This window comes from Sciurus carolinensis, chromosome 4 (genome assembly GCF_902686445.1).
Source record: "Sciurus carolinensis chromosome 4, mSciCar1.2, whole genome shotgun sequence".
Taxonomy (NCBI): Eukaryota; Metazoa; Chordata; class Mammalia; order Rodentia; family Sciuridae; genus Sciurus; species Sciurus carolinensis.
Genome location: NC_062216.1, coordinates 129,932,648 through 129,947,952, shown reverse-complemented (window position 1 = coordinate 129,947,952; position 15,305 = coordinate 129,932,648). Strand labels below are relative to the sequence as shown.

Sequence of the window (15,305 nt, the reverse complement as noted above, 5' to 3'; positions counted from 1 at the left end):
GCCAAGGCTGTGCTCCCACGAGAGGACCACAAAGCCCAGAAGTGGGCAACTTTCACTTTCTAGAAATAAAAAAAAGGGATTCCCAAAATGAGAAACACTAAAAGAGAACCAGAACTTTCTCTTCACTCTAATTGTTTAGAGCACATGACCTGATGCTCTTATATACATACCCTTAAGTACGGTCATAAGGAAATTTCAACATCATTTTCTTCCTCCTGTTACCAACCTTTAAGAAAATGAATTGATGTCACAATGCCATTAAAAGCATATAGTATAAAGTGACAGTTATGAAGGGAAGATACATAACGAGAGAGAAAGGGCTGTAAAACACATGATCTGCTTTTTAACTCCCTATTCTGTTGAAAAGTAGCCTACTAGATTTTGGAAACAAAACCACAAAGAGAACATTATCTTCTCACAGTAAGCATCGTGAGAGCATTGATTTTTTTTTTATCTTGTTTTGTAAACTTCTGTGTATCTGCACCTAGTATAGCATTTGAAATATTTGTTGAATGAAGTTTTTGAGTTTATCTTACAGAGGGGAAGATAATATCATGAAGAAAGTATGAATCACCTATCTTTGCTTGTTTATGGGATCAAATTCTGTCTTACTTGGTTTTGTGCTGCTATAACAAAATACCTAAGACTTGGATAATTTATAAAGGATAGATTTATTTCTGGAGGCTGGAAAATTCAAGTCAAGGGGCCCACATCTGATAAGGGCCTTCCTGATGCATTAGTCCATAGTGGATGGCAGATGGGTAAAAGAGTGTGTGTGTGTGTGTGTGTGTGTGTGTGTGTGTGTGCACAGGAGGGTATGGGGAGGAAGAAGCAATAGGGTGAGAGAAGGCTGAACTCCCTTTTCTTACAAATCCACTCCCACAGTAGTGCTGACAAAGCCTTCATGACCTAGTCACCACTTAAAAGTCCACCTCTCAACCCTGTCGCATTAGGGATTAAGTTTCCAACACATGAACTTTGGGGGTGGATTCAAACAAGTCCTAAATGTAAGTCTAGTTTGCCTGGTGACCTTGGGAAAGTACCATAATTTTATAGGGCATTCGCTGGTCCTCCTCAGATTGTCTCCTCTACCCTGAGCATACAGGATTTTTCTCTTTTCTCTGCCAGAGTCCCCGTGCTGCTAGCTAAACCTAGTTTAATAATGATTACCTCCCTAAATAACTACCAGCTAGTGAGGGGAATCACTAGCTGAACTTCCCGGGGAGCTAGGCACTGTTACACACCTTTTTATTTTCAGTTTCTGTGACTTCAGATCCTTTTAGGCATAAAGGATCAACTAGGAGAGAGACACAAATAAACAAATACAGGATGGCAACTGCAGAGTAAAGGTTTGTTCTAGTCATATTGGGTGTGAGGACTGAGAGGCAAGAGCGAGGCAGCAAATGAGGAAGGGAAACCTCTGCAGGCAAAGAGCTGAGCACCAAAGGGTGTTTGTGATAATTCTCCAAGGTAGAGATGGTAGGAAAGGGTATTCCAGGAAGGAGGAACAGCATGACCCGAAGGCATAAAAGGCCATAATATGCTACAGGCCACTGAACTAATTCTGTGTTTCTAGAGGCTGGGAGTAGAGGCAGCAGGAGAGAGTTCTACTAGGTGGGTACCATGTGCTTCAAATGCATCCTAAGGAGTCTGAAATTTATCCCATAAGTAATAAGAAACCATCCTTAGGTTGGCTTTTAATAAGAGGAATTCTGGAGTGCTAGGGCAGCTGGGGGGAAGTGGCTGTCAGGGAAACCAATTATGATTTCATTGAAGGGACAAGAGATGTTCAGGGCTGGATAATGGCAATGGTCAAAGGGTGAGACGCAGCAAACAGATGAAGGAAATTTAGGAGCTTAACAGACCATGGGGAATCATTGATGTGAGGTAAGAAAGAAAGAGGAATACAAAATGACCCTACAGTATTTAGCTTGGGCAAGTACTGTGCGATTTGAACATTCACTGAGCAGGAAAGTGAGAGGAATGAACAGTGCCATATTGGTTTTGAATTGGACTGTTCTATTCCACAGAGTCATTTTCCCGTAAAAGCACATCTATTGATTGCATTTCAGCATTCAAGAATGATTTAACTACAGACTGTATTCTTTTAAAGGAGATTCTTCTTCATTCACCAGAAAATCTAAACTGAAAATAAGTAGGTACTCAGATTTTTGTCAACAAAACAATTATTTAAATATATTTTACTTTTGATTTTACCTCTGTGTGATATCTAATTGTTTTGGGACTACAAATTCATTTTGTTTTTCAGTCGAATACATTTTCTTTTTTCAGATTCTTATATGAATTCTTATATGAATTTTATAGATTCTTATATGCACTAGCATCTCAGTAGAAGTGTGTGAAATTATTTCCATTTACTAGGAGGAAGCAGCACAGAACACGGGCAATGTTAGTGATGATTTAAATCTTAAGTCATTGTTATTTTTGGAACTAATTCTAAATTTGACCTTCAACCCTAAATATTATTGTCAATAATGCATTGAAATACATTACTTATTTTTAGGAAATAGGATTGTATATTAATGAAAATTAGAAAAATATTTTTCTTTTGGAAGAAGTCCCTGCTTGCTTATTGTATAGAATTTATAAAGAGTTTAAGGATTATTTCCCCAACAACCTTGTGAAGTATAAGGTTCTTTTATTTAGGGAGCTCCTTTTGAGAGGCAATGTGGAAACTTGTATGACCTGGGTTGTTTATGCAAAGCAGTCTACACCTCCCTGATTAGGTCAGATAATTTTTGCCTTGATCTGGATACAGTTGCCTTGTGTTAGCACTAGAAACAAACTACAGAATATATAATCAGAGATCCCTGACCACCTTCCCTTTTTTGGGGGGTTGGGGGTTCCAAGAGAATCCAGAATCCAGAAACTGAGTTGGTAGAATGGAGTTGTTGCTACACATAATCTATCAGAAGAAAGAAAGCACAGTATCCCCTTAAAAACACACCAAGCTACCAAGACTGGCTACACATTATAACAAGAGCACAATGGGACAGTCAGAGAGTAGCTCCTGGGAATTTATTTTGCATTGTAAAGAAATAAAGATAAAAACAGAGTAATCTTACCTTATAGGCAAGGCTGCCTCTCCCTCTGTACCCCCACCACTGTAGTGCATTTAAAGCAGCTCCCTTGGTCTGTTTTGAAAACAAAGTTAGAAGCTTCAGAAGGCAGATACATGTAATGGTTGTTTCACAATTCTGAGGTTAATGATAAAAGGTTTCTGTACCTAAGCTTGAAGTTTTAGGAAAATTTTAAGTGCATTTTACTGTATCTGGAAAAAAATTAATATTCTTGACAAAATGCAATGCAGAAATGAGTCGAGACATAATCCCTTTACCTGAGAGCAAAATGACCTATTTCCCTATGGTTCAACAGAAGGCAGGAAAATAAGGCTGTGGTTTCTGAAGTCTAACCACCCACGATCTCACTATGCCATTCTCCCCTCTGATCCAGCGCCACTCCCTTAACTTGATATCTGTTTACTTTAGAGGGGGCAGTTTTTGAGAAAGGATAATAAATATCCTGGCCCAGTGCCTCAGGAGCCATGATAAGCAAAAGCTCAAACTTGCCTGGAGATAGCCATAGTGATATTTAAATGTGTGGGTTAATTTCTTATCCATTGTAATAACTGAATTTCTCTTCCTTTGTCCCCCCTGCCCCCCTTCTACTTCTTTGCTTTCTATTTCTGCTCTGAGGCCCTGGGCACAGCACTGTCTGCAGGCAATAGCTCTAGAGCATATTGAAGGACACTCTTAGAACGAATAGTTTGTTTCCTGGCATCTGGATTCCTGCTCCTTTTTCGAAATGGCAGGTGTGAATGTCTTTATAAAATATTCTATGTTTATCTTCAACTTCGTGTTGTGGGTAAGTGTTTTTTTTATTATCAATTTTATGCAAGGAAGGGGATTCTGATATAAATATCATAAATAAGAACAGACTCTATACTAGAGAAATAGGATGAGGAAGAAAATGTATTTTCCATTACTCGTTTGGATTATTTGTTCTTTCTTTGGTTACTTCGGCAATTAAAAATAAGTCAATTAGTCAAAAAAGTGCACTTCAGGATCTATAAGGATAAACACTGCATAAATGTTTTGATATTGTTGCAAAAACAATCAAAGGAAAAACTACCCCTTCATTAAAGGAAAATTATTTTTAGTTGTGTATCAATCAGGGCTCCTCTGTTTAAGGACTCTATGGGAAAAACAGGGTCCGATTCATCCAGAGCCTGTATCCTGATTCCCCTTTTTACATTTGGGTTTGAAACAGGTGGCTAACTGGTTGTGGGATGAGAAAGACATGAGAAGAAGGTCATTTTCAGAGTCCCAAAGGAAAAAAAAATGAGTCATGAAAACTTGAAGGGAAAACAATAAAATTATTTAATCATAAGATTAGGCTAGTGGATATGTTTAGAGATTATAAAAATCAGAATTTTGATGTGTCATCAACCTACCTTTTAAGTGGCAGGGTTTGTATTTAGCAAATTATATTTCTCTTGAAAGCCTATTGACATAGACTAGCAAGGAAGTTTTAAGTAGCATCTAACATTGGAAATTGAAAAACAAGGTGTGAAAAGGGCAGGCTGGGATGTTGGAAAGTGACCTTATCATTTTTAGCATATATAATTCAGCTTTTATTTGTCCAAAAGTAAATTAGTGGAATAGTGCTTAAATAAGAAAAATCATGTTGTATGCTGGATTGAAAAATAGATTACATGGTACAAAGAGAATAGAATTCTGTGTTTGCTTTTGCATTTGGTTGCCTTCAGTAAGCAGCCAGCCAGTATCTATATGTTGGTAAATTTATATACTATTAAAATAATGTTGAACTTTATTGAACTTAACTACATGAGTACAGCTTTATTGCATAGAATGACTTTCCATTCAATGGTCAGTAGCCCTAATGAATACAGATGACATACTGGTAAATTAAATAAAGGGATATACGAATAAATAAAATAAAAAGAAGGTTTGTTCTTTGTACTTTCTTCTTTCCCTCAAAAAATGAACTGCTTCTGAAAATATTAAATGAAGCTCATGCACATATGTGCTTTCTAACATTGGTTCTGATAAATTTCTTCCCTTGAAATATTTAAAACATTGGGAGTAGAATATAAAGAAAGAAATGCTTATGTTCTTTGGCTTGGTTTTGTTTTTAGCTGATTATTATGGAGACCTGCCAACATTCACAAAAGATAAAATAAGCTAACTGACCCCATCACCCAACCCCAACAGCCTTGAATCCACAGCCAATCTTTCTTTATTCATGCTCATTCATTTCCCCTGTCCCCTGCTATTTTGAAGCAATCTAAAATATGCCATTTCATTTATCAGTATTTTGATATATATATTTGAAAGAAAATATTTCCTTTAAAAAGTATAGCCACAATATAATTATCATACTTTAAAAACTTCGTAAGAATTTCTTAATCAATTATGAAATATCCATCTAGGGCTCCAATTTCCAGTTGCCTCAGAAATATTTCTGTTAGGATTCAGGTCCAAGTAAGGTCCACACACATTGTGACTGACTGATATGTTTCTATGTCATTTTTAGTCAATCTGTAGATTCTCCCTCCAACTCATCTTTTTTCTCCCCCCCTCAAATTTTATATAATGGTGTGTGCTGTTTGGCTTATCACATTTTTCTATGGTCTGAGTTTTCCTATTTGTGTACTCAAAGTGTAACTTAACATGTCTCTCTGTACTATCTGAAAGTTAATAGTTACATGAGATAGTTTCATAAGCCTTAGGTTTGGTATTTTTTCTTTGCACAACTACATCATAAGTGATAGTGTGTTCTTTCATCAGGAGGCACACCATGTGTCACATTTCTGTAATGATGCTCAAGTGCTCCATTTTTAATTCATTGAGGTGAAATTTGCTGCTATTCTAGTTCTATGAACTTTTCTGCATATATTAGCTGGAATACTTTCCATAAGGAGAATATTCTCATTTACTAAGAATATTTAGATTGCCAGTGGTACCCAGTATATATGTATGTATGTGTGTATGTGTGTGTGTGTGTGTGTGTGTGTGTGTGTGTGTGTATACCAATCATACATAATTAAATAAAAAGTAGCATGAATACTTCTTTCTTAATTTTCATTTACCAGTTTTCAAACAATGAGTTGGCTTACTAGTATCATTCAGCAATGATGTTTGTCTTTCTTTAAGTATCCTTATGAAATGATAAGTTCCATTACAGTTCTTATCCTTTTTAATGTGCTATTTTTCCATGTTTGACCACTAGGAGCTTCTTCAAGTTGGCTTCTGAGTCTTTTTGATATGATCCTAATAACTTTGATATTTTCTTCCTTATGTGGTATATCACGATGCTCCAAGATCATTTGCATTTTCCTGCCCTGACTTGTAATTAGTTATTTCTCCAGGAAATCCTAAGAACTGCAGTCATTGTCTTCTTTCTATGATACAGAATATATGTGGTCCTTTTAAACAAACCAACTATCAATATATTAATAACTTTATACTAATAAATTGATGGCTCCAATTTTAGTAAGATATCCCAAAGCACCCAAACCAATAACAATCTTCAAATTAGAAAACAATAAAAAATATATCTTTCTTGCATAAAAGCAAGTTGGTAAGTGTTGTTAATCCCTCCTCCCCCCCCACACACCTTGTTAGATAACTAATTGGGAACTTGGAATAGATCTGAATTTTAAACCCAAATGATAAAGACAATCTAGGAAAAGGAGTATGTCATAGGTCTGGGGTTATTTATTTAAGATTGAGGTTCAAGGTCAGTTGTAGAAGTCTGTACCATGTTGTACCCAGACACTGTCCTGGCTTTCCTGGGGAGCTCTGAAGATTCTGTTTTTCTGATAACACAAAATATTTCTGATGCTGTAGATTTCAGTTAGATAGTTCTAACTTCCTTCAGGATCTCTTCCTGGCAGCCTGCATCTTGGATTTTACAATCTCTGTGTAAGAAATCCTGAAATGGAATCCTTCAGAAAGAAAAACTAGAGCAATGGTTTTAAAGATCATTGGTTATTCCTTAGCCAACATGTGACATCAGTATTTTAAAATCAAAATCTGAGTGTCTGAGTAGGCTGGGTATCTGAGATTAGGGAATGTTTCTATTTCTACTCTTCCCTCTACCCCCAACCCAGAGCTTGCAGTTAGGATTTTATGATCCTTCATAGGAAATTAGCAATTTGTCACATTCTTAATGTTTACTTAAGCAAAAATTTTAACAGTCCCACTGATGTGGTTTTCTTGTGGATGCCCATGGCCTTATGTTTTCAAATGCATTCTTTCTGGGGTAACTTTCAAAACTAAGTTTTTGCAAAGTGGGGCCAGATGTTGAAATATCTTTAAGATATGCATTTGGTCATTTAAATTAAACATACCAGTTTCTTTTGGGGGAGAACTTGAAATAGGTCACATAAATATGCAGGAATTTCAATTTGTTAGAATTACTAATTGAGGAGAAATATGTAAATACAAAAATCATTTCTAACCATTCATTCTAGAGTTTGCTGCAAATTAGAGAGTTTGAGGTGCTATAGATGATAGAGAAGTTATAGGTGCAAAACCTCTTTAAGTCTTTAATTAAAAACTGATGATTGGGCTGTGGAGATAGCTTAGCTGGTAGAGTGCTTATCTCACAAGCACAAGGCCCTGAGTTCGATCCCCAGTACAAAAAAAAAAAAAAAAAAAAAAAAAAAGAGTGAAAAAACTGATGAAATACCCACATTTCTTTTGCTCCTCTCAGAAAGTTCAGACCTGAGAGTATAGTAGATAATTAGACTTTCTTAAAGGTTTGGGTAAACATGGAACATGGGGCTTTCCAATGGAAAATGCAGTATAATAATGACTGGAGACAGAGAGATATGGACAGGAAAACTCTAAATGAGGCAAAATAGAGTGAGGTAGGATTACCAATCCCAATGAGGCAAGAAGAGAAGAAGGAGCCAAGCTGTAAAGGCAAAGGTATTAGCAACTGAAGGAAGCCGATGCATGAGGAGACTTGGACAGAGCAGAAGACTGCTTGTGGCGTGAACCCAGGAACCAGCATTTCAGTGTCTATTATTGTGTTTTTGTTGTGCCTGGGCCTCTAGATTGGATGTGCTGAGAATGATTAAAAATCTGGAAGCAAAGCAAACATAACTGAGATCGGGGTATATTAAAAATAATCAGACGCAATTATATTTTATTCTGTCCATAGATGATGCCCCAAGACAAAGACTTAAAAGTGGCTGAAATGTGTGAACTTGGTAAAAACAGAAGTTGTCTGACATTATACATTTAGTGTTGGTTGATGACAAAAGGCATTAGAGCCCAGTGTCTGAGTACTTGACCTGAATATCACCAGATGTGCTTCTGTCCTGCTTTGTTACCTGAAATATGTTCAATGACTTTTCTATGCCCTCGTCTCTGCATTTGAAAATAAAAGATGATAATTTTTCCAGGAAGATGATAATTTTTCTTTTACAAAGAATTAGCTAAGACACAGTATGAAAGCCTAAAACCAAGATCTGACATACAACAGTAGTTCAAAATACATTTTTTCTGATTCCAATCGTCATATTGTTTTTTAACTTGAGAATATTAGAATCAGGTGTGACAGTATTTTATACATAATGAGCTTTTAAAATTAATGTAATTTTAACCCACCTCTGACCCTCCTCTTTCCTCACAGGGACAGGAATCTGTAGGGATAGAGGAAATATGCCCACTCTGAGGCTCCACTTTGGGTACCTGGGATCCCATATTTCCCTGCCCAAATGACTTCAAACCTGCTACCAGGGACTGCACAAGCTACTTTCTAGGAGAGATTATGGTCTTGAAATTAACTTGCCTTTGTAGACTGAAGTATCTACATTCATTTGTGTTGGGTCCCTCAGAGCTCAAAACAGAGGAAGTAGTGTGGGTGGGAAAGGGTGTTGACTCTCCCACGACATCCAAGGAATTTGAGAATTTTAAATCAAACCTCATCCTCCAGGTCATTAAGCATACACATTTGTTAAGGTAGGAAGATAAAACACATTTTTTTCTGTGCTTACTATCTTGAGTTATAGCTTCTCCACATAGAGACCTGTGGTTTATGGACTAGTATTTGTATTCTCGCCCTAGGATCTCCAAATACATGTACAGGTCTACATCTGTTACTTAAATGGAAGTTGTAATTTGGAAACAATGTGATAAGAACATTTCTGAATTTGCATCATTTTAAACAAAAGTTTTCCATACCAGAGATTGACCCTAGGGGTGCTTTACCACTGACTCATTCCCCAGCCCTTTTTATTTTTTATTTTGAGACTCTAAATTGCTTAGAGTCTTACTAAATTGTTGAGGCTTGCCTTGAACTTGTGATCTTCCTGCCTCAGCCTCCTGAGCCACTAGGATTACAGGTGTGTGCCACCACACTTGGCTGAGTTTTCATCATTTTATGTTTTGTAAAACATTAGAAAGCAGATAAAATGCTGAACATTCATATCTCTTCATATATTTTGAAGTTATAGGAATTTTAGTGATTTAGTGTTTACCCAGGACTTATTTGTTTCAGAAAGAAGGGTGGTTTATTTCTTTGCCCTAAATCTAAAGCTATTTAAAATTAGAGTTTGCAGCAGTTGTACTGATACTGTTTTTACTTAATGGATGAGGAAATTTGCATGAATGCATCCAAAATATCATGTATACTCTGTACATGACACTCATTGACACAAAAAATGTCATTCATTTAGGGCAGAAGATAAAAAAAAAAAAATCATGATTGCTGAGTCTGCTAGAAATTGAAGATTTAAACCTCAGCGATTTAAAGCACTGGAAAGTCAGATATTATGTAAAGGATAGAAGACTATCTTAGTTCATCAGAACCACATTAGGCCACACCTGTACGTAGCAACCATTCCTCCAGCAGGAGGTCTGAGAAGAATCATAACTCATATGATTAAAAAGTGAGGTGAAGCACCTATCCTGTTCCCAATGAATAATATATCGGAATAGGGCCCATCTTCTTCAACAAGAATAAAGAAAAATTTAGCATAAGGACTCATAAAAAATACTGTTGACATTTTTATCAGATAATGTTACCCTGAAGACTTAGAGGACAGACACACATCTCTGAAAGAAACACTTCACAGTTCTGAAGTCAATATCTGCAAATTGGTATCTACAATGTGATGTCAGAAAATAACTCACACCCCCACCCATTAAACAGTGGTTAGAGGCCAGAAGATAAGATAAAGTTAAGTGGAAAACCAGAGGACAAGTTGAAAAAAAATAAATAGAAACTTTGAATAAATTAGAAACTGAATAGTAAAATAAAAATTCAATGTGGATGCCACATTAAACAAAAACAGTGATGTAGAACCTAAAATTGAGACATTCTCAAGGGGAAAATAAAAAGGAAAGTGATAGACACAAAAAAACAGAATGAAAACCCCATACAAGTTGTTTGCCTGAAAAAGAGGACATAATAAATGGAACAAAAACAATAACCAAATTAATATATGGAAATATGTAGAATTAAAAATATACCTCATATATAGTTGGAAAATGCCTTTTTGCCCCAGTGAGAGAAGACATCTATGCCTAGATAAATATCAAGAAAATGATTTGATCTAAAGGTAAAATTATTACAAAGGTCTGGATATAAATGAAGGAGGAGGAAGAGGGGGATAAGGATAGGAGGAGGAGAAAGAAGCAGCAAACAATACATGAACAAAAGCAAAGCTTACCATAGACTTCTCTATTGCAACACTGAATGTCAGAAGACAGTGGAGTGAGCAATGCCTGCTTAATATGTAAAGGCTTTTGCATGTGAAGGAGAGACAAAGATGTCTTCAGATACTCGTATTATAAAACGGACTTAAACATATCCCAAATGATTAAGGTATGAACTAAAAGTAGGTAAACCTAGGAAAATCATAAATAGCAGTATTTTTCTAAATAGCAGTATTTTTATTATGGAGTGTAAATTTAGAAAATAGTTTTCAAAGGGAAGAGACATCATAGGAAAAAAATAACAATTTCGTAACAACTACTGAAGCTTAACCCAAGGACAAATATAGCACTTACTAGGTTCTGTGGAATAAATACTGTTAGAAATACCTAGTAGTGAGCACAAACACTCTTAATCTAATTTTATACATTTCTCAGTGTTTGATGGCTCAAGAAGAAAAAGAAAAACAGGGATACAGAATATATAAATGACATAATGAACAAGGTATATTTAATAGATTTCTAAAAGTGTTTATGCCCTCTTGAAACTTTATTATCTTTTCTAGTATCTTTGGATATTTAGAAATTGGTGGAGAAAATGCAAAAACTTCTCACAAGTAGCAATTGTACATTCTGAATTCTACCACCAGAATGCAGTTGAACTAGACTTTTAAATAATAGATGTTCAGTAAAAGAAGAAAACTAAAAATTAATAACCATAGTAATAGCATCAGCAGCAGCAGCAGCACTGTCCTAATATGGCAGGGCAGTCAGGATCCTTGCTTCCTAGAGTCATGGAGTCACTTTAGTGTTTTGAAGTTATCATACATACAAATCTCATAGTTATCCACTTGGATATTATAGGAAGAGTCATCTTATGCTTATCATTTGGTCCCTTTCAGACCAATAATGATATAGCTCACAATCCACTCCTTTGCACGGCATACAGCACTACATATTTTCTTCCATTTTTAGCATCCTCCAAACACACTTTGATAAACACCCAAATCAAAAGATAGAAGTGGGAGGGATGATTGGAGGACACATTATGAGAGAAGAGGATGGATCAGCATTCTACAATTTATCTTTATCTTGGATAATGTCTTCCCATTTTCTTTCTACTATTTGATGGTTTTCAGTTTCTGTCCTATCTGCTTAGGCTTCTACAACAAAATACCAGAGACTGAGTAGTTCACAAAAATTTATTTTCTTATTGTGCTGAGAACTGGGAAGTCCTGGCCAACTGGGTTTGGTGAGGGCCCTTGTCATTGTGTTCTTATACGACCCTTCCTTACGGGTGTTAGTGGAGAGCAAGACACATCCCTCGTATTAGGCCACAATTCTATTGGATTAAGATTCCATTTTTATAACCTCATATAATCTTAGTTATCCTCTAAAACTCCTATCTCCAAATTTGTAGTCTCCCTGAAATTTAGGGCTTCAACATAAGAACTTTGAGGGATACAAATCAGTCCATTGCATATCCATAATAAACATCAAAGTTGCCTAACTTCTTAGGATGTTGATTCAGACCAACTATATTCTAATTACATAAGGAGCAAGATGTCCTGTGAGAGCTGAGTGAAATCCACAAGGATTCTCCTCATAAAGAAACCTGAAGCAGGACAAAGGTAGGCTGATTTAGTGCTACAGAGTCACTAATGGAAGACCAGAGTCCAAAATATTAACCCCCTTCCTTTCACAACCTCCCAATAGAAAGTAGGATACAGCTAGATCTTTCTTAATTCATACTTTTAGTTGTTTAAATCAGTATGAAAAACCAAGGAACAAACCCTGAAGGCCAAACTATGGAAAGGATTCAAAGAACCATTATGATGCTCAATCTTCAAAGAGGAAAATGAAATAATTTACTATTAATCATGATTCTAGAATGATCACATTTGATGAAAAAATAAATTTAATTTTAAAGTCAATCAAAACATTTGTGAATAATTTTGTGGCATTTAGACTGTGATCTTTATATGTAAATTTCTCCAAATCAGATGAGAATGATGTATTTCTTTTTATTTTAAAAATAAAGTTTGAAAGAGAGAGAGAGGGATACAAATGAAAGTTTATCCTATTTCAAAATCTCTAAAAGAATTTTGTTTAATTATGAAGATTGAAGTTGGGCAAAATATTCTAGACTTCTGAAATCGTTTGATACTCCTTCTTTTCCATATTGATGTCACAGACAATGTTCAGTGACTGAGAAGACTAAAAGTTGTTACTTGATTGGCATATTTGGTTGATTTAATAAGATATATGTATAGTTTAATTTCTAACTACTTCACCAAAGGGAAGTAAATAGTAACACAAACAAAAAGAGTGGGTATTTTAAAAAACCTACTCTATAAGGTTTAAGTTTCTTCTTTGACAGTTTAGTAAATACCCGTAAGCATGCTGATCACAATTAGCTGCTAGATAATTAATATTAATTTTAGTCAAAGCTAAAAGCCAGAGAGACTATCAAGACAATCCATGTAAGTCTACTTGTGAAAGAAGAAAAATATCAGCAAATCAAATAAAAGAAACAAATCCACTGGTTTAAAATTACTGAAAAATCTCAGAGGGTTTCATTATCTTTTAACAAAATTTTAGCACAGATTTATTAGCAAAGAACTGCTAATAAAGATAATGAGCACTTATCTCCATTTGCAAATGAAATTAGAATTTTGTGGAAGGCAGTTGGGCATGAAGAAGTAAGGGAGATTTTTTTAAGCTCCAAAGCTATTTTTGTTTTTCAATGGTTTGTACTTTAGAGTGTGTATAAAATAATTACATTGTGTAGGTTATTTGGTGAATGATAAAGAACTTTGCCTTTCAATCTCATTGGAATGACTGCAATTATTTTATAGGAGTTGAAGCATGCTGTAGGGGTGAATTGGTTAAGAGTTGCATTGAAGTTTTATGATGTGATTGCTATCTCTCAGGATTTCAGTTTCTTTAACCAAAATGAAGAATTTGGATGATTTTTGAGGTCTTTTAGGGAGCACAGATTCCATGACTATTCAGCTGCTCACTGCGCTTCTACTTGGTAACAAGGTCTTTGACTTCATTTCCATTGCAAACTTAACGAGAAACCATTAATAGTGCTGCTGGGCGTTCCAGGCATATGGCTCACCCATGCATAAAAACAAGGACGATCCAAGGTCAATGCGTTTTGGAAAACTCAGATGTTTCTTTGTCAGAGTTTTGAAAGGTTGGACAGTCTAGAAAGTCCTCCAAGTCTGGTATGTTACCAGGCTACTCTCAACATATCTATCTAATAATAAATCTTTGGGTTTTTTTGAAGCCACTATGTGTATGCGTGTGTGTATGCGTGTGTGTATGTGTGTGTGTGTGTGTGTGTGTGTGTGTGTGTGTACTTTTTAAAACCCTGAAAGACAAAGGTTTTCCTTAACACTGAAATAAAATGTGTTTCCCATTTTATGTGTTGGCTTTTCTCCAAATTAAATAATCTGGTAAAGTCATTAAAGGAATTTAAGACTTTAAGTACTGTTCTCCATTGTTCCTTCTCTCTGGGTAAGCTTATTTTTTAAAAGTTTATTTAGGTTCAAAAAGTATTGGTTGATATACAACCTTGTTACTTAACTGAATGTTTTGTCAAATGTTCTACTGTTTCCTTTTGATTCCAACTTCAACCTCCCTCTTGAATCTTGAATGAATATTTGGTAATTGGTTATTCCTTCTTCCTTGATCTAAGATAGCTTCTCAGTGACAAACCCAAGGGCACAATAAGGATCTTTTACATTCAAACTGTTGTGACTTACCCTTTTGTGTGCAATTATCTAACAAAATTACATGATTAGAAGTAAATCATGGAAAATACTTTTTCTCCTGTTAGTAGAGATGACTTCTTGGCTATAGACTATAAATGGACTATGAATAAGAAGCAGAGTTATTCTTGTCAAACTTGTGAATTACAATACTTCAGCAATTACCTATGCATGAATATGCCTTAGTTGTGTCTGTCAGACTGTAATGTACAGTTAATGACAAACTATTGTAACCAGAAGGATGGGGTGTATGGAAATAGTGTTTCGTTTTATCTTAATTGTTCTCTAACATTCTTTGTTTCTTTTCTGCAGCTATGTGGTATGCTGATCCTGGCAGTAGCAATATGGATACGAGCAAACATATATAATAAAGAGGTAAACATAACATAATCTACTCTGCCCTGCAGTTTCTCTTATAATGATGAAAGTAATGACAATTTTTATAATAATAAATATTTCTGAAGTCTTTTCTTAACTGCCTCATATAATCATACGGATAATTTAAGTTTGTAATTCAATCAAAATTACTTACTATGTGCGTGGGACACAGTAAGTAATCACTGTGCATAGAACAACCTTCTGGAGAGTGGAAGAGGTATTATCCCACAACTAGGAAGAGTTCAGTGGAACTGAAGGTAGGAAGGGGCCAACGTGGAAATTTGACTCCTTTTCTGTTGTTTAAGGCTGGTCTGACACAGCTTGAGGATATAGACCACTGCTTCCTGCCCACCCAGAAGAATAATTTTTATGGCACCAGGTACTGACAATAATTTAGCTGATCCCAAGGTGCTTGGCCCCAAAGGAAAGAACATGA

General features: G+C 35.6%; 1 protein-coding gene across 1 annotated transcript in view; it reads left to right on the top strand.

Moving 5' to 3' along the window:
- The first annotated feature begins 3,563 nt into the window (after positions 1-3,563).
- Positions 3,564-15,305, top strand: part of Tspan8 (tetraspanin 8) — a 30,956-nt gene continuing 19,214 nt past the window's right edge. Inside the window, exons 1-2 of the mRNA XM_047551281.1 lie at positions 3,564-3,885; positions 14,804-14,866. Coding sequence (XP_047407237.1) covers positions 3,826-3,885; positions 14,804-14,866 — 123 coding nt within the window. The 5' untranslated portion in view covers positions 3,564-3,825. The remainder of the gene's footprint in view (positions 3,886-14,803; positions 14,867-15,305) is intronic.